Below are 20670 nucleotides of genomic sequence, written 5' to 3'. Positions count from 1 at the left end.
ATTTGCGTTGTACACATAACTCGACGTACTCAGCACTACCATCACCATTCTAGCTCACAATTCCATTCCAAATCAAACCCAATATTCTAAATTCACTGTTAGCACATCTACAACTCAAGAATACCTCTAACTCTCAGATTCGTGCTCAACAGATTCTGACCACCAAACTTAGCCATAATCTTTAATCTCCCCGAGTCAACCTAAAACCCATCAACATCTTCCATATGATTTCTTGAATCGACTCCTTCTTCTCTGGATTTCATATTGAGATTTGTTTTGATTTCATCCCTGAGTCAATGATATTTGGGTTTTGATTTCATCTGATTTGAATTCCATCCCTGAGTCAACCTAAATATTGGGGGTAGAAATTTGGGTTTTGTTTAACACCTAAATTGAGATTTGATTTAATCAGTAAACTAAGGTTTTGTTTGTTTCGGTGAATAAAATTTTGTTTGATTCAAAAATTAGGTTTCAACTTAATGAAATTGAGATGTTGATTTGAATCACTAAACAGGGGTTTTGCTTGATTCCGAAGTTGGGTTTTCTATTTATTGAAATTGGGGTTTTGATTTGGGAGAGTAATTGATGGCTTTGTGATTGAAGAGTTTCCGGCGGTTTTGTTCCTTATAGAAATCATGGGAACTTGATTAACAAAAACAAATTAAAGTAGAAAGAAGAAAAGGAAGCACTACCCAGTACACGAACCTTGAATTCGATTGTAACCACTAATTGAGACGTATACTGTTCATGGATGTTTATTTTGAGTGAGAGATCCATAATTGAGGCCGAGGAAGAAGAAGATGAGTTTGTCAAGGAGGCGGAGAAAGAATAGCCAAGTATTAATTGGTTTGTTGCATGCGAGCCGTAGATTAGTTGTTTTTTTTCTCTCCAACCATTGGATATTAAATCCACTTCAAGGATAGATTTGTAAACTCAGTATTTTACGGTTTTTTATTTCACAAAATCAATTAAAATTAGGTCGTATACAGTCAAAATGGGTCAACGTCTGGTCCAGGTACCAAGTCCTAACGTTGGACAAATGTTAAACCAAAACCTAGTATTGGTCTAAACCTGAGTACCAAACTCTAATTATCCCATGAGAAAAAAACCCGATTTTACTTTATTGGTAAGGTCTCATTTTACCATATAATTCATCCACATTGGTCCCGGGATAATCCAAGGGATTATCTTGGGTTGGTCTAGAAATATTGATAGAATCAATGGATGTTCTGGCTAAGAGATTTTTTCTTATTTTACAAGTTCATGGATTGATATAATATTTCATTGTTATGGATCCAGTGTACTACGCTTTTATTATATGTGTGCACCGTGTATCATGCGTAGTGTACATACATTGACAATAAACTGAGAAAAATCAGGAGATCGTAGATAGAGATGAATACTGCAGTGACGGCATCATCAAATTCTACAGCAGTCCATGCAAGTGATACTCCCACAACAGGTAGTAAACAACATGTTGCTGCTGATCATGATCAAATTAACGAAAAGGAACTAGATGCTGGTGCTCTATTCGTTCTCAAATCCAAAGGTAGTACAAGTATTAATCATCATTTAATATACACACACATACTCAAAGTTACATAATTCTCTGCTTTATGTTTGGGATCAAATTGGTAACTATTGTGTTATAATGGTGGTGCAGGGTCATGGATACACTGTGGGTATCATCTTACAACGTCGATAGTGGCACCACCACTGCTCAGCCTTCCTTTCGCCTTTGCTTCGCTTGGTTGGGTTGCTGGAATAACATGTCTAACCATGGGAGCTATCATCACATTCTATTCATACAATCTCATCTCATTGGTTCTCGAACATCATGCTCAACTAGGAAATCGACTTCTACGATTCAGAGACATGGCTCACGACATTCTAGGTATTACTCTTCCTACTGCACAAACTGATATTGTCATCAATCAGCTAGATATGAGATATATTCCCATATTTTAAACTTTCAATCTATCTTAATTTTGTGTCTGGATATCCTTAGTATCCACTACAAATGGGCTGAGAGCTGCCGGAGGTAGAAATCGTTCCTCCCAGTAGTGTAGTGCAGAGAGGATTCAAAACAGTGACGACCTTAGTGGTCAACTTTGTGTTCGCATCCCCAACTGCTTGATATTATTCGATCGCGTTTTTTATGCTCTTATCGTTAACCGCACTTTCCCCACGTTACGTGGCTTAACGGGTGCCTCGATATATTATTATTCAAAAGGCTTTGCAGTTGACCCAATAATTCAGTCGCAAATTATGCGCAGCTCTGGCATTATCGATGCCTTTGCTGTACCACGATACAGCACATTCATTGACCATCGTGATATGTCATTAGAATCTCTCTCTATCCCCACCTCATCTTAGCTCTACATTTTGTAATCTTGTGCAGGCTAATTCGGAGTTGGAATTTTTTTTATTTTTCTCAGTGACAAGCACGACTAAACAAGCACGACTAAATGTACAGATGTTTGAGATGTTTTAGCTTAGTAGTACTGTATATAATTATTGAGCGTGATACTCATGGCTAAAATTAAGTTTTCTACTCGACGGAAATTAAAACAAATGGATGACTGTGACAGGTCGAGGAATTTTTTCTTTTTTTTTTGGTGACATAATTTCCCCTTAGTGTGAGGCTGAGGAATTTTATTTGAAGCATGTTACTATAAGAAAAGAATTAATTTCACAAAACCTGGTAGCCAATTGTTTTTTTATTACCCATTTTATTCCTCATTAATTACTGTTAATTAATCGTTTTAAATGTTAATTAATTGTGTAATATGTAAGATCAATTAATGTAAATCGATCTTCAAAACATCAAACAACTAAAAGATTTTGATTTTTTCCTTTAAAAATACTAATCGTAAACCGATTCTGGGTTGGTGTTCTGTATTCACGAAGGACATCAAGAATCGGTTAAAATACGCATAATTAAAATCTGATACTTTTAATCGATTTTGGAGTCATATATAAACCGATTGTTTCATTTCCGTAAGACATTTTTTTCCAATCATACTTCTATTCACTACGATGTACTTAGCACGTGCATCAAGTCTTTGAACCTCTAGGCGATCCTAGTGGAAGAGTTATAGCCTCGTAAGGATTTACATAGAGATCTACCCATAAAATCTACACAAATACTTCTAAAACTATCAACCTTCGAAGGAGGAATCCGAGTCCGATTCATCCACCATAAAGTCCGGGCATATTCCGGAATTTTGGATACCATGAAGTGATAGCTTTCATCAAATGTGAATGCTTCTCTCTTTTCCTCCAAGTACTGCGCTTTCACGAATTCATGCTACAAAATCACAAATTTACTTTGTTTGTTACAAATTGATAAAAGTAGATTACGTAGAATAAACCATAAAAACCCTTAAAAATTGTTGAAGGGACAAGCTAAAGTGGATGGCGTTCAAAATACGTTTTTGGATAGCTATAAAAGCAACTAACGCATTTTGGATGACTTGGTGCCTAACATGGATTTTTTAAAGACTTCTTCTCTTCCGGTTCCCATAATCTTGCATATATTTGTTATATATCTTCTCCCACAAAATTTCGGATTCTTCCCTTAGGGGGAAGTGATCTACAACTCGACTTTCGGCGGCTCATTATATAGAGAAAGACCCCAACGACTAATTTTTTCAAAAAAAAAAAAAGTAAAATAATTTAGCACAACCGATTTTCTCGAATCAGTCTTTATGTTTGGCAACATAAACCGACTGTGCCTAAAAATCAACAAAAAAATTGAAATTTCCACCGGCAGTAATCGGTTTATAATCAACAAAAAAAAAATGAACTTTCCACCGGCAGTAATCGGTTTATATATTTGCAAATGTAATCCTATTTTCACTAGAAAGAGATATAGAAACCTGACATTTCCGTGACATGGGGAATCGGATTATACTGATACCCACATAAGTCGATACCCTGATCAAGCCTCAGAATCAGTTTATAGGTGTAATCATATAGCCCGATTGTTTTTCTGTATTAGCAAAAAAAAATTGAGGCATGCATAAACTTGTTTTACCATAAACCCATTATACACATAATTATAATTAAAAATGTAAGTGCATTAAGTTCATAAACCCAATTTACCATAGTTAAATTCAAACCATAATCATCCAAAAAAGTGTCACCATTAAACTTAAAACTTAAACTTATAATATCTAAAAGAGAGCATCAATATCATGGAGCTGCAGCATCTGGAGTACCAGCATCAAGAGCAACAACATCACCAACATCAGCAACACTTGCATTGGCAGCAGCAGCTTCTACTGCAGCTTCATCCATTTATTCAAACAGACTATTCAAATGTATGTCGTGTGCCCTCCGAGCTGTAATTTCATCCCTCCTTCTCCTGGCAAACCTGATGACCTCAATCAACTCTTCAAATGCAAGCTTGTTAGCCAGTGCTAGTGCCTGCTCCAAATGGGTTTCCTTGCCATAAGAGAACTTGTACGGGATTCTAGGTACAATAGCCTCTGGTTTACTATCAACATCCTCCTGTCGGAACTCTCGAGAATAAAAGGCTAAGTGACTAAGGTTCATATCTAAAATAAAATAAAAATACATCTAGTTCAACAATCGGAACGTAGGATAACATATGTAATCCGATTCTAACTACAAAAACACACAAGGGAAAGAAACACCGGGAATACGTTTATATGACATATATATATAATCGATTGTGATATTGAATGTAAACAGACAAATTTTATAATCGTTACATTAACTACGTACATAAAAACCGATTGTAGGAGCGCATAGTTTAAAAAAAAAAAATAGTACCTAGAATCGGTTATGCTCGTGCACTTATAAACCGATTCTGGTGATGTCTTTACATGTTCTGATTTCTACCCAAAATCGGACGATGCTAATCATCTTATAAACCGATTTCTCTACATGTTCTTCATAGAACAAAGAACAAAACCCAAAATCGGTTGATATGATAAATCTACGTAAACCGATTTTGGATAAATCAGAGATCTTGATTTTCAAAATTGGGGTTTTAAACATGTAAATCAATGAATAAATGCTAATAATAAAACGGGTTGATGTTGATTTATCTTTTATTTGTTCGATCAGAGATCGTCGGACGTGAAGATAAAGAAAAATTGATTAGGATTTATGGAATTTGGAACGATTACAAGCGAATGTAAAGTTTCTTTTTTGTTTAAGTTTTTGGTTTTTTACTGAAAATGGTAATGTATTTGTACTTATATGGGTTAGTATTAGGATTAATTTGAGACTAGATTGGTCTTTTGTCAAATTTGACAACCCATAGCCATTTGTAAAAGTTGGGAGAGAAAATTCGTGGGCCTCAAATAAAACCGTAAGGCCTCAAACTAAGGAGGCATAAATTCGTATCAAACTTGTTGGGAACATATCTGATTGGACTCTAGAAACTATTATAACTCTTATGTTCAACAATTCTTATCTCAAACGTTACGAGTTACGTTTTATGTGTTAAGTTAGTTTAGATGATCTAGACAGATCAATCAAGTTACGAAATAACATACATCTTGCCTATTTAATGCCCAACACCTTTGCCTTTGCCAACGCCAAATATTGACATTTTTTTTCCAAACTTCCGAATGATCCCAATTGATTTGAACTTGTGTGCAGGTCCAAGATGGGGTCGATACTATGTAGGTCCGATTCAGTTAATTGTTTGTTATGCTGTTGTTCTTTCTTGTGCTCTTCTTGGGGGACAATGTATGAAGGTTAGTGTAACACTAATTTCTTTTCTATAAGCTTTGTTCCTGCCTCGACTCATCAAAGTAACCAATAACATGTGAACAAAGATTGAGCCCATCTCCATTTTATGCGAAGACAAGTCTTAAATCAGCAAAAATTACAGAACAAAAAATCACACACACACATTAATTATTTCATTAGTTGTCTAATATTATTGTTTCAACTTGTACTGCAGACAATTTACTTGTTATCAAATCCAGAAAAGGAGAGCATGAAGTTATACCACTTTCTGATAATATTTGGAGGCCTACTTTTAGTTATGGCTCAAATCCCATCTTTCCATTCTTTGAGGCACATCAACCTCATTTCTCTAGTACTTTGTCTTGCTTACAGCACTTGTGCCACAGCTGGTTCCATCTATGTTGGTAAGTGGCAAAAGCACCCTTAACTTGTAGTATGTGTTTCTGTTATTAATCAAACCTTAATTTGATCGGTCAGTAAAAATATGATGTTACGTCCTACGGGTTTCGAGGTAGGAACAAATATATTGATCACTCAAACCATTATTGTACAAATAATCTGAAAAAAGAACTTTTGCGTGTCGATAGGAATGTCTTCAAATGCACCACCGAAGGATTACACTGTAAAGGGTAGCACTATCAACATGGTGTTTGGTGTTTTCAATGCTGTTGCCATTATTGCTACCACATTCGGAAACGGAATTATTCCTGAAATTCAGGTTTGGATTTCTGGTTATATTTGTAAACAAACGATAGTCTTGCTTACTCTTTTACACATTCTGGTTACATTTGTGAACGTGTTCTAAACCGATTGAATTTTCAGGCAACATTAGCCCCCCCGGTCAAGGGTAAAATGTTTAAGGGATTATCAGTTTGTTATGCGATGGTGACTGTTACGTTCTTTAGCGTCTCCATTTCTGGATATTGGGCTTTTGGGAATAAAGCAGGTGGAATTATCATTGGTAACTTCATGGATGAGAATGGCAGGTCTTTGGTTCCAAAATGGTTCTTGCTATTGACCAATGTCCTTATACTTCTACAACCATCAGCAGTTAGTGTGGTAAGTATTCTTATTTAGAATCACCAATCGCACAAACGTGTTCAATATTTATGATGATTATCTAAATGATAAATCTTATTAATTGCAGGTTTACTTACAACCCACAAACGAGTTGTTAGAAAAAGGATTCTCAGACCCTAAAAGTGTTGAATTCTCAGCTCGAAATGTAATCCCAAGACTTATTTCTCGGTCATTATCTGTCTTATTAGCTGTGGTAATTGCAGCAATGCTCCCATTCTTTGGAGATATTATTGCATTGATCGGAGCACTAGGGTTTATGCCGCTCGACTTTACATTGCCAGTCATTTTTTTCAATCTAACCTTTAAACCATCAAAACGAGGACCGATATTCTGGATTAACACTACAATTGGAGCTTTCTTTTCAATATTTGCACTTATAGCAGCTGTTGCCGCAGTTCGACAAATTATTCTTGATGCCACCACTAAGCCCAAAAAAATTGTATTGTCTAATTTACCTAAGTTTCAAAGTACAAGATTTGATATGCATTTATCTCGGTTGTTCTTCCTCTTTTTTTTTTAGATTGTTAAAAATGAATTTTATTTTGATTTTATTATATTATATATTTTTATTCATAAGATGAAACATACCGATCAAAATAAGGATACATGAGATTGGGTTTACCAATAAAAAGAAATAAAAAAGAATTATAACAAAATCACCAGTAAACTAGTGATGAATGATAATATTCATGGAGGTAATAGAGATATAAAACCTCGCTAAATTGGGGCCTATAGCAAGATGACAAAAAAGGTCATTAGAAATCACCTACACACCACCCCTTATCAAAATAATCACCTAGCTACCTATTTTATCCCTGAATAATTAGCACTAATTAATCGTATTAGGGGTTAATTTTGTTTTGGATGTAAGATTAACTAATGTTAGAGATTTCATCAAAAAATCAAACAACTTACATTTTTTAATTTTTTTTTTCGTGAACAGTACCCAGAATCGGTTTACGTTCATGCACTCATAAACGGATTCTGGGTTGGTGTTTTAAGAATTATCAGAGGACTTCCAAAATCGGTTGACTTTGGCATATGTAAAATCCTATTTCAATAATCGGGGTTTTATGTGACATATATAAACCGATTATTTACTTTCATAAGAAATTTTTTTCATTCATTTTCATTATTGTAGGATGCATTTAGCACATGCATCAAGCCTTTAAACCCGTAGGTGACCCTAGTGGACGAGTTATAATTTGTGAGGGTTTACATAGAGGTCTACCCACAAAACCTATACAAAAACTTCTAAAGCCATCAATCTTCCTCATCCGAAGACGATACAACATCCAAGTAGTCCGGGTTATCCTCCGGGATTCTTTCTGCCAAGAAGTGATAGCTTGCATCGAATGCGAATGCTTCCCCCTTTTCCTCCAAGTAGCGCGCTTTCACGACTTCGTGCTACCAAATCATAAAAACAAACTTACATTTGTTAGTGGTGTTTCATTGTAAGATAAAACAACATGGATCACGTAAAATAAACCACAAAATTACTTACAAATTGTGCAATGTACAAGGTGAAGGGGCGAGTGTTAAAAATCCGAGGTTGGAGAGCTAAAAAAGCAAGTATCGCGTTTTCGATGACTAGGTGCTTATCGTGCACTTGTTGAACACTTCTTGCATTAGGATTCCCAAACTCTTGGCTAAATTTGTTGTGTACCCTAGCCCAAAAGGTTGTGGAATCCACCCTTACGGAGGATTGACGTCTAAGTCGTTTTTCCACGCACCATGCTTTGGTGATTGCCAAATCTTCGTTTGTATTAAATGATGCCATTTCTTGTATGTGGAGGTATGAAATGAGTAGTTGTACAATATATGGAGTGAGGGGGAATAAAATGATCAATTTTGGGGCAAATGGGGTCCAAGGGTGAGGTCTATTTATAGAGAAAGTCCCTAACGGCTATTTTTTTAAAAAAGCGTGAAATAATCGGTCTTTTAGAAGGACTGTAAAACCCGATTGTGTTTACATGCCACAAGGAATCGGTTTATGTTGACATATCGAGTAAACCGATTGCTTGGCTTAAAAACATCAAGGAAGAATGGCTTGCACAATCGGTTTATGTTGACATATCGAGTAAACCGATTGCTTGGCTTAAAAATATCCAGGAAGAATGACTTGCACAATCGGTTTATGTTGACATATCGAGTAAACCGATTGCTTGGCTTAAAAACATCCAGGAAGAATGGCTTGCACAATCGGTTTATGTTGACATATCGAGTAAACCGATTGTTGGCATGTAAGGCTAGAATCAATTTAAACATTAAGTGCATTAAGTTCAACACAAGATCATCCAAAATAAAAACATCAACCACACAAATATCATCCAAAATACAAACATCAACCATCCCAAAAGACTTAAAACAACCACAAGTCTTATAAACTTAAAGTTTTAGTATTTAAAAGTTAAACTTAAAAACTTAAGGAGCACCAGGAGCATTTCCAGCAGCACCAGCATCAGGAGCATTTGCAGCAGCACCACCATCAAGAGCATTTGCAGCAGCACCAGCATCAGCACCATCAGGAGCAGCAGCTTGTGCTTGAGCCATTAGTTCCCACATACCTTCCATTTTTGCATGGGCCTCCCTCTCAGCTGAAATGATGTTTCTCCTCATCCTAGCGAACCTCAAGACCTCATAAAGCTCCTCCAGTGCAAGCTTGTCAATCAATGCGAGGGCTTGTTCAAGATTGGTCTCACACCCATAAGCAAACTTGTAGAGACTTCTTTCTGGCAATCGTTGCGGTTTCCTAAGAATGTCCTCCAGTGTGAGCTCTCGAGAGTAAAACGCTAGGTGTCCAAAGTCCATATCTATATAAAACAAAACCAAAAAGAAAAATCTAATTAAGAATCAGTACATAGGTAATCATATGTAATCCGATTCTGACTACAAAAACATAAGAAATCGGTTTATGTGGTACATGTATAAAATCTGATTATGAATAGGAATATGAAAAGACAAATATAATCGGTAAATTATCAGGCACTCATAAATCCGATTATGGGATCGCATAATTTAAAAAAAAAAAAGTACCCAGAATCGGATTATTTTAAAGCACTTATAAACCGATTCTGACGATGTATTTTCATCTTTTGTTTCAAACCCTAAAATCGGTTGATGTTAATCATCATATAAACCGATTACTATGCATGCTCTTCATGGCGGAAACCAAATCCCAAAATCGGTTTATGTTAATCATCATATAAACCGATTCTTGGTTAATCAGAGATTTTGATCGAAGATTGAAACATGTAAATCAATAAAGAAATGCAAATCATAGAATGGGTTGATGGAAATTTACCTTTTTCTTGGTTGGATCGAAGATCGTCGGAGAAGAGGATGCATTTTTTTTATTAGGGTTTTGAGAATTTGGAAAGTTGATGATGGAAATAGAAAGTTTTTTTAGGTTTAGGATTTTTTATTTTTAGATTTACTTAAAATGGTAAGGATTAGTATTTATATGAGATTGTTTTAGGAAATGATGTGGGGGTAAATTAGTATTTGTTAGAAGTTTGGGTGCCTATAGTAATTTGGTGGTGTGGGAATGAAAATTTCATAGGCCCCAATTAAGTCCTATAGGCCCCAATTTAGCCAGGATATAAAAATGATGCTCAGTAAAATAAAACCACGACTATACCTTGTAGATGGTGGATTTTCGACAAAGGCTAAATTCGTAAACTCATAACTATACGAAGCTCTGATTCAGCAATCAGACGTGAGTATCGAGACACGGGTCTCTCACCGAATTCTCAACGGAGAGTACTTTTCTCTCAGAGTACATGTAGATATGTAGTCTCACGACTGGACAACGACATATCTCATGAATACTGAATACTTTCAATGATTATTTATATATAGCATCACGAGATGGACGGCTTCTAGACAGCTTTCTCTGCTAGTATAGAGCGATAACGTCTTCAGGAACAAACAACAAGTTTACCCTGACTATATAAAGGATATGACTTACCGACAAGCTCGTATCAGGATAATTAATGCTCCTAGACAGCTTGCTCTGCTAGTATAGAGCCACAAAGTTAATTATTCCTAATTACAATCGCTCATATTCCATGGTCGAATCCACGACTGGTTCCATGGAATGACAATAATAATTGTTCTGATTCTATGATCGAATCCACAGCTTGATCTCATAGAATAACAATAACTATATTATCTCATTACTATGATTTCATGATCGAATCCACAACTGGTCTCATAAATGGTAATATATAAACCTTAATTACTCTGATTCTATGGTCGAATCTACGATCCCATGGAATGGTAATGCTCACTTTATTATCTGAATTCGTAGTCGAATCCTCAGCTGATCCTATGAATTAATAATAAACATCTTATTACTCAGTTTTGTGAATTATTCTCCACTGAATTCCACAATTAGTAATAAATAATCAACAACCGGGCGTCTGAGCTACCTCTGAGTAAGCCCCGATTCAAATGGTGAATGTGTATTCAACGATGATACACTAACAGTCACCGCACGAACGAGTATTTCAAAAATACAACGAAACGATGAACCTATGCAAAATAGAGAAGAAAATAATAAATAATTAAAAATATTGACCAGGGTGTTGGGAGCATGGACACACGACTGACCGACCGTGTCGTGGTCAATCCCACGCCAGTTTTATATTTTTAATGCATTTTTATTATTTTCCATGATTTGATGAAAATTCTCTCATTTTATCAAATCTCCTTCGTCTTGAGGAAACTCCTCGGTTTCATGGTACTTCCATAAATCCATACAAAATAATATAAAATTAAGGAAAGGAGTGTGGAGCGTGACCATTGGCCAACCGGCCCCACACCCACGGTCCCTTATTATTTTATTATTATTATTTCTCTAATTTCATGAAAAAACTCCTTGATTTCATGGTATTTTGCACAAATCATCAAATAATAATAAAATAAAATAAATTATGAAAACTTGTGGGACCGGGCCTTGGCCGTCCGGCCATGCCCTAGACGGTCCCACACGCCCATTTTTTTTATTATTTTATTATTAGTTTTCCTTGAATTCATCAAATTCCTTGATTTCATGGTATTTCTCTCAAATTAGGAAAATTCCCTCAAATCATCAAAATACCTAAAAATATTAAAAAATTAGGAAAACTCATGGGACCGGGCCCTAGATGGCCGGCCATGCTTCCACGGTCCCACACGCCCTTGTTTTTATTATTTTAATATTTTTTGCTTCCCTGAACTCATGAAAACTCCTTCAATTCATGGAAACTCCCTAAATTCATCAAATTTCTCAAAATTCATGAATTTTTCATAAAATGATCAAAATATTATAAAATTAAGGAAAAGGCACCACGGGACCGTGGTCACGACCGGCCAACCATGCCTTGACCACGGCGGTCCCACGCCTCCTCATTCCTTGTTTTATAATTATTTTTCATTATCTCATGGTGTTTTCCTCAGTTTCGTTGAAACCCTAATTTTGGCATATTTTCTCGAATGAATGCTCAATTGCGCGCCAGAAAATATCAAAATTCTCAGGACTGAGACGTGGACGCCTTGGGGACACGAGCACGCTATCTTGACCAACTAGATTGGATCTTTGGCTCACGGAAGCCGGTCCCATCAATTTTCACAGTTTTGACCTAATTTGCACAATTGCTCGTATTAGGTCCAAAACTCTTCCAAACACTTTGGATTTTCATGAAGTGATCGTCAGGTGGTCACGTGACAACCCAGGGCCGGTTTCATGACTCCATGGTCGGTCCCTCGCCTCGTCATAATGAATTAGGTTTTCTCACCTAAGGCTCGGACGAGCATTTTTGAATAAATGATTAAGCCAGCATTTAATCATTCTTCCACCAACAAATCATCAACTCTTCAGGAGTTCTTCGTATTTTCTCCCTCTTCAACTCTTCAGCATATGGACACTACATGGTTGATCCACAGTCCCATGTAGTCGCTCCCTCCTTCGTCCCATGGTTAAACTTCTGACGAACCATGAATTTATCATCATCAAATTAGGGTTTCTGAATCCAAGGATCATCATTCCAGATTCCAACCTTAATAATTTTGCGACGGCCTCATGGTCATTAATTTTATTAATTATGCTCGGTTCAACGACCAGTATTCTAATTAATATTTTTGGTACGCTGCCAATAATCCATCAGACGAGCAACACATGCTCAGACGATCAAATATTCAACAATTCATCACGTGAGCAGCATTTGCTCAGATGAGGAATATTTTCTCAAACCAAGTAATAATGGTTCAACAATCGATATTCAACGATCCATCGAATGAGCAATACTTGCTTGCTTCATCGTAAGAACTATACCTATGTCTCATGACATGTTCAATTCATGAGTTTCTGAACATCATGTTCAACTCAGCAACTACATGGACTCATCGTCCCATCAAACCACAAAGTCATCAATTGAATAACAAACCATGAGATATCAATCGTGTCACTTGGGGGATATCACTTAGGGTTTTGGTCTGGCGGTCTACGGCACGTGTGTTCAAACACACGATGGAATGTGAGCAAGTCGTGCAATCAGTTGAAGGAATTACGAGGTAGTGGGTGGAAAATCGACCAAGTCTCCACACGATGAGCAACTGGTTTCAAACACGATCTCCACTTCCCCACTCCTTGATTCCATCAACTGTCACACTTCATGGGATCATGGTGTCTAAAATTCCAGCAATATAAATAAGTCTCTGGATCATGATTGAAAAATCAGCATCAACAGTATCATCAATCTCACGTCTCATCGACAACACGAGATCACCAACTCATCAATTGAGAAACTACTCTCAATTGAGAAATTTCAATCACTCAGAGCTTATCGTATTCGGAATTCACACACTCACAATCTTTGATTACCATCGATTCCACACATTTCTCATCTTCCCTCCTACAGATCAACCCATCCTCTCTTGTGACCGAATTTACTCTGGAACGGTCATTGTCTTGATTTAGGCCGGAGTACTACAGATGGATCTCTCGAATCTAAAGCACCCCCTTTGCAGCGGTGCATCTGTGTGAGGTTTAAAATTTCGCTCGGTTTGAGGAGTCTCCTCCGTACGGTCGTCTCCTCAATTCCTTAAAAACCAGCAAATCTTTTTTCCCCATCTACAGATTGGCGACCACAGTGGGAGGTGATTCTCTGGTTGCAATCTCACAATTTCACAAGATGGTTGATCTCAGGTCAGGTTCAGTTACGAATCCAAACACAAAACGTGCTAGCACTAGCAACGACAACAATCAGAATATACCGAAGACAATTCTGACCTCCAACACTGATGGTGGTGACACTACTCCTCCTCACGCCGAAGGTCATCCACTGTCCGTACGACACCTGAAGAAGTCAGAGGAGATCCACCACCTACCATTGCTGATCTTATCAAAGCGCGGGAGACTCTTGCAAAGAACCAGACTGACATGGATGCCACACAGAAGGAGCTGTATAATTATCTCAAAACTCTTACTGACAAGATGTCATAGAAGACTCAAGAGAAGGGAAAGGAGAAGGAGAAATCCTCAGATGACGGTCCTGAGGTAATTCCAATCCATATAGTAGAAGACGACGAAGTACACAAAACTGCTGCAGACAACTCATCAGCGAAGGGATCATCGAATTTCATCACTTGCGAGGATCTGGAGCACCTTTTGGAGAACCATAGAAAAGGCAAGACATCGCATGACCATCGTCATCAACCTCCTTATCCTGCCGCTACGCAGAGGATTCCACTCCCCAAAGGTTACGTTTCTCCAACTTTCACCTAGTATGATGGAACTGGAAATGCTCGGGAACATGTCTCTCATTTTCTCGAAGCCTTGGGAGAACATGAACATAATCATGTCGTCCGTCTCAAGGAATTCTCAAAATCTCTGAAAGGCAGGGCATACACCTGGTATAACAGCATCACACCAGGGACCATCAACAATTGGGGAGAAATGGTTAACGCATTTTACAGGAAATACTTCTTCGTGTCAGAACAAGTCACCCTCTCCGACCTTGGAAGAATGTTTCAGAAGGTCAGTGAAAATCCCAATGATTATGTGAAAAGGTTCAGAGTCCAAGCCCTGGATTGTCATGACCCAAACGTCACGGAGCAACAACTGGTGGACTTGTGCATCAATGGAATGCTCCCGGTCTGCAGGGCCTTGCTAGAAAACCTTCGATTCCAGACTTTCTCAGAGCTTCACGAAGCTGCGAAGAGGTCGGCAACCACTGCACCCGCTCTTTTGGAAAGAACAAAGTCTACAAAGACTGAAGATTCAAAAGACACTCGAAGAAGCAGGCGTCTGATCAACAAGCAGTATAACCTGCAACCTTCAAATGCTGTCGCGGAAGGGAGTAAGCGAAAAGTAGAACCACAACACAAGCAGACTTCCTCCACCCCTTCAAAGACACACAAGAAGGAGAATTCGAAAATCCCTCCTCAACATACGGAAGATCCAGAAGCACCTGATTTTCCCTGTTCGATGGAAGAAGTTAATGAACTACTCGATGCCTGGATTCAAGACGGTGCAATCAAATTGCCTTATGTCAAGAAGGAACCAACTGAAGAGGCCATGGAAAATCCTCAGTATTGTCGCTTCCACAAATACGTCATCCATCCCACGAGTGATTGCAAAATTTTGAAGCGCATATTCAAGGAAAAAGTCGAATCAGGAGAGCTCAACCTGGGGACGGAAGGGGTGCACAAAACCCCCCTCCCAGTCAGAACTTTTACCATCTCTGAACCTCCTGTCAAGGAAACGGTCCAATCTATGATCGAACATGCCTACGAGCTGTTGTATCTTTCGAAAGCTCAAAGGAAAGACATGTTTGCCGCGCTGAACCACATCGTGTCCGGAATACGTCCGCTGATCCAAGAGACTACCACCGGACCTTCAGCCACCGACACAGAAATGTATGACTGGGGACTGCTCACCACAGTGCACATTAAAGGAAATGAGTTCAAGAGGGCGTTCATCGATGTTGGTACCGCCGTCAACATCATCCCTTTGAAAACTCTCAGAGTTGCTGGTATTACTCGACGGGAAGCCACCCACGCCCCCAGAGCAATCAGGGACCATGAAGGAATCTCCAGAAACGCATACGGCTTCATCACTCTCAAAGTTACGGAAAGATCGATCTGCACTGAGGCCAAGTTTTTCATAATCCGGGAAGACCCTGGATACGACATGGTCCTTGGGAGAACTTGGATTCATGCTGAAAGGACAACGATGCCTTCAACACATTCTGTCATCGACAAGGATTCCGAGTCGGAAGACGAAGCAGAGGACGCACCACCGTTTGAGCATCTGGAAGAAGTAAAAACTATGATGGGACTTACGCAGGAACTTGGAGATAATCCGCACACCTTTTTCAGAAGGTTTCGAGCTCAGGCAAGTCTTATTCCTCCTCTTGCTCCAATATTACCAATGTTCAAATACGCTACTATGGTCCAAGGACTTCTCCCCATGAATAATTTAACAGTCATCAAAAGCTACGAATGGGTGACTTCACCTCAGCAATATTACACTCAATGGTTGGGTTCAGAACTTCTTCAAATCGGTCACTCCATCGAGAGGTTTATTGCTGAATACTTGGCTAAGCATGATCAACACTATGTTGGATACTCTCTTCCGCGCGAGTGTCCATACGGGCCACAATCGAGGAATTCCATCAAACAAGGAATTCCGAATCAGCGGAAGATATTCAAGGCACGATCGACCAAGCCTAACAAGTTTCATGAAGGGGGGCCTGGTTCTCAAAGCAGTTCAACGCGGTCTTCATTCTACAAGGAACTCCAATTGGGAAGGACCATTCATGGTCACTGAATCCGTGGCCGGAGGATACTACAAATTGACCAACACAGATGGCAGAACCCTACCAGTAATTCACGAAAATTGGCTCAAGGCGTTTATCTAAAATTACTGGACATTTAAGGTATTGAGCGTTTGAAGCACTCATGGTGTTGGGATTTAACATTTAGGATTTTCTTTCATTTGTATTTCAATTCCTCCAAGACATTTGCAATACTTGCAATCAGTATTTGAATTCAGCAATTTATCAAAATTCAGTTCATATTTCGTAAAAGAAAATCTCTACCAAATCTACAAGAAAATCCTCAACCATCAGTCAATCCAAGACCATCTAAATATCAAAAAAACCCAAGTATAAACCTCACATCTCTCAGAAGTTCAGAAGTTCAAGAGATCAGCAAGAAAAGGCTTTCGCTCATCAGCATCATTCAAGATTTGCAAAGCCGCCCTCTCCTTGCTCAGCTCCTCGGTCAGCTTGGCAATCTTTTCCTCCTTCTCCTCCACAGCATCACTGGTAAAGGGTATGTTCTTTTCAGATGAATCCTTGATAACGTTTATTTGCTTACGAAGCCATTTCACGTTAAGGCCAAGTATTTCTGAATTCTCCAAGTTAAACTCCCAATCAAAGAGTATATCTGGAGTCACGGTATTCCTGGGTCTCGTATGCATATCACTCACGACACGCAAGATAACGCCTACTTGCATGGTTAAAGCATAAGCACCCCCAGGGTTCCTGTCAACGATCATGTGGCCAAACTTCTTCCATATCGTCTCGTACAAGCGTGCATATCCAATGGGAACGCTGAATCCACCGACCAGTTCATGATACGAGAGTTAAGTGTTAAAGGGAGGATAGAAAGCAACCCCTGCAGTTGGATATTCATACACTATTATATGGTTCTCAGTCACTGGAGCGGCTTCCACGACCAAAGCAACAGTTCCTTCGGTATTCTCCGCTGCTATCTCAGTTTCTTCTATCACTGAAGCAACAACCATCTGGTTTTCCATAATATCAGCAACGACCATCTCATGGCCCTGAAGTGCATGGATGGTTGTCTCTTCATCAATAACTTCGGAAAGGTTAGAGTTGTCATCATGGGCTCCAGTATCCTCAACTTCGGTATTTAGCACCTAATACGAAGATTACATGAGGTTAGAATCACGAAGCCAAAGGAGATTATGAAACACAGCATACCAGCAAGGCAACATCATCAAGTTTCATCATACTGCATTCAAAGCACGAGTAAATAACATGAAAGTCATGAAAACCCATTTTACGATGAGTCCGTCTGAGGAAAATGAACTCTTCCCTGTACTAGGAGACGAACTGGGCGAAATCTACAAGGAATATGAGGATGGGTCATATGCCATTCTCTTCGTATGGATGTCCTCTATGACATGTCAAAATTTCATGACAATCCGATGAACGAGCGAGTATATGTGGCCAAAATATCAAGTGATGCGCAATCTGAAAAAGTTCTGGAAGTCTCCTGGAAGTTTACTATTTCGCCTTTTTCAGGCTCTGAACGTGCTCAAAACTTAAAAAGCTTATGTGTTAAAGCTTGGAAATTTTCCGGGCTTGAATTTTCACATGCAGATCATCAAAATCCGACTCTGGACGAGGGTTCTACAGCGTTTTTACTAAAAAGCTGGGTTCTGAATTTTCTGACGACGCAATTCGACTAAGTTTTCATATATTCACATGGGTTCTCATTCATTCATTCACAAGTCAACACTTTTGTACTTCTATGAAGAATATACAATATATATACTTACTTGAAGAGTCACGGAAGTGTCCAAGGGGTTGGAATTGTCCACATCAACGACAAGAGGAACATCACCTCCATCCGGCTCCGAATCTTGGGAATTACCTCCATTCCCCTTCCCAGAGGATGATTGAGTTCCAGAATTCTCCATCTCCATGACGACATCCTCCTGTACACGTCCTTTACAATCAATATTTGCATCCATCAAGCTCCACATTCGAACATATGAAGAAATACTTACAGTTTCTTCGTCACTCAAATCAGCGATTGCTTGTTCAGTAGCATAAAATTGAAGACCTTCAAGACTCGATGGAGTAAAATTCTGCAACAAAATTAACAACATTAGCTTCATGATTCTAATGTTAATAGCAATGAAAGTCACAGTGGGAAATATTGGGAACTCACCAAAGCACCAACTGGGGACTTTACGGTATTGGGTAACAACTTATAACCTTTATGCCTGCCTTCCCCGCCATGAATAACCGCCTCAGTCTCTGAGAAATCTACACCGATTCGAGGTCGTATATTACTACCTTCCTGTGGTGAAATCCAGTAATATAATCAGAATACAGTTCTTATAATTTCGTGAAGATTATATGAAGAAACATACCTGAGAGCATCCTGGAGACGACTTTCGTTTATCACCAGAAAGATACTTCAATCTGGGTCGACTGGAAATCATCTCGGCCGAAGGAAGATCCTTGAATGGAGGTCTGGGAAATCTTACAAAGCCACGCAAACGCCCAAGTTGTTGGTCCCAGAATTCTACATAACCTGGGGTTACATAGGCGAATCTATCAGAAATAGGAAATCAGTAGCTACTCCCTTCCACGTGAGTATGATCCAAATGAGTCATGAGTTGCTCAACTGATGGCTTCCTTCTCCGTATGGTTGGAACACACTGATCCATACCCATTTGTCGATCTACTCTATCAATATTATACTCCTCCACTGAAAGCTCTCCAAACGTGACTGATAGCAAATGACCAGGAGTGCAACTCAACATGAAAGATTTTTCGCCATCACTCAGATGCGCACCAGACGTCAAACTCGTGCCTTCTCCAGTATTGAAAGTCATCGGCTGAGAAACATAATCAGGGACTGACACCCACGGGCGAGAATTGAACTCAGATTCTTCATCTAACACATCAATAAAACGTATTTTAGAGCGAGGCTGCTTGGTGGACCAACGCATGATCCTAGCATTATCTTTCTCAGGGAAAGTATGACACGCATCAGTATTCGGTCCTTGCAGAACATTACGTGGAGTAGGTGCATAATTCTTAAAATGCTCCCACATCAAAGCTTGAAGAAACATCGTGTTGGCATAACACTCAATCTTCATAGAGCCGTTCGACACACTGAAGTCTATAATCAAGGAGTCCAGGTTGTAATACAAGGAGCCTAAGAATAAACTACCTATCGTAAGTTGCTCACCTTGAGCCATCTTAATAGCAAAGGGAATCACAAAAGGCTTCAACAAGTTTCCACTGTCTTCAAAAACGTCTCTGGACAACCATAAACATAAGAAAGCAGCAATGGGTAACATACCGTCGATGGGTTTATCAGAAACCTCGTCTTTGGGCCACCAGTGTGTCAACCAGGAAGCATATCATCCTTTACTACCAGCCTTATTCGCTTTCTCCATTGCAGCTGTCAAGACATGAGAAACGGCGGTCTCCTCATCTGAAAGATCCCCAGGAAGATTGCCCGTGATCGGGAGATGCATTAGAGCCGCCACATTTTCCAAGGTAATGGTAAACTCTCCCCATCTACATATGAAAGTGTGAGTGGGAATGCACCAGCGAGAAAACAGGGCCACAATACCACTTGCATCATGATAAATGAACAACTCTCCAGAAGCTTGAATAGCTCTCGTCACCTGCGCCTGGTCGAGCATAGTCCTCACATGAGGAAAACCCAACATATGCCTCGCCCAGCCGACAAATTTCTCCAAACGACGTCGAGAAAGCTTAAACTCTATGATTGATGAGGCGAAGACCTCTCGTTCAAGAAAAAATCGAATCACTGTCTTAGGAGTCACCAATTTCTTTTGAGTAACAGTTCTGGGATTTATCAAAAGACGATACACTGGGGATTTCAAATGTTGCTCAGCTCCTGGAATATCTTTTTCAAAAAATGCATCATCTATGTTCGGGACATTCTTAATCCCAGGGATCTCGTCTTCGTCTCCCCCAACGGAAGTTTCATCCATGCATGTCTCATCTCTGTAGGTACCATCATCAACGCACATCTCTTCCCTCGAGGCATCGTCAGCTTGGGAATTGGACATCT

General features: G+C 39.0%; 1 protein-coding gene across 1 annotated transcript; it reads left to right on the top strand.

Annotated features, from left to right (window-relative positions):
• The first annotated feature begins 1334 nt into the window (after positions 1-1334).
• Positions 1335-7330, top strand: LOC113312777 (GABA transporter 1-like). Its single transcript, XM_026561512.1, has 7 exons — positions 1335-1549; positions 1664-1894; positions 5638-5735; positions 5945-6134; positions 6318-6448; positions 6553-6789; positions 6878-7330. The coding sequence occupies exons 1-7, from the start codon at positions 1396-1398 to the stop codon at positions 7328-7330; spliced, it is 1494 nt and encodes a 497-aa protein (XP_026417297.1). The 5' UTR covers positions 1335-1395.
• The last annotated feature ends 13340 nt before the right edge of the window (positions 7331-20670 follow it).

The sequence above is a fragment of the Papaver somniferum genome, chromosome 9 (genome assembly GCF_003573695.1).
Source record: "Papaver somniferum cultivar HN1 chromosome 9, ASM357369v1, whole genome shotgun sequence".
In the NCBI taxonomy this organism is placed as follows: domain Eukaryota; kingdom Viridiplantae; phylum Streptophyta; class Magnoliopsida; order Ranunculales; family Papaveraceae; genus Papaver; species Papaver somniferum.
Note: the sequence above shows the minus strand (reverse complement) of the source record. Positions and strands in the feature narration are given on the sequence as shown.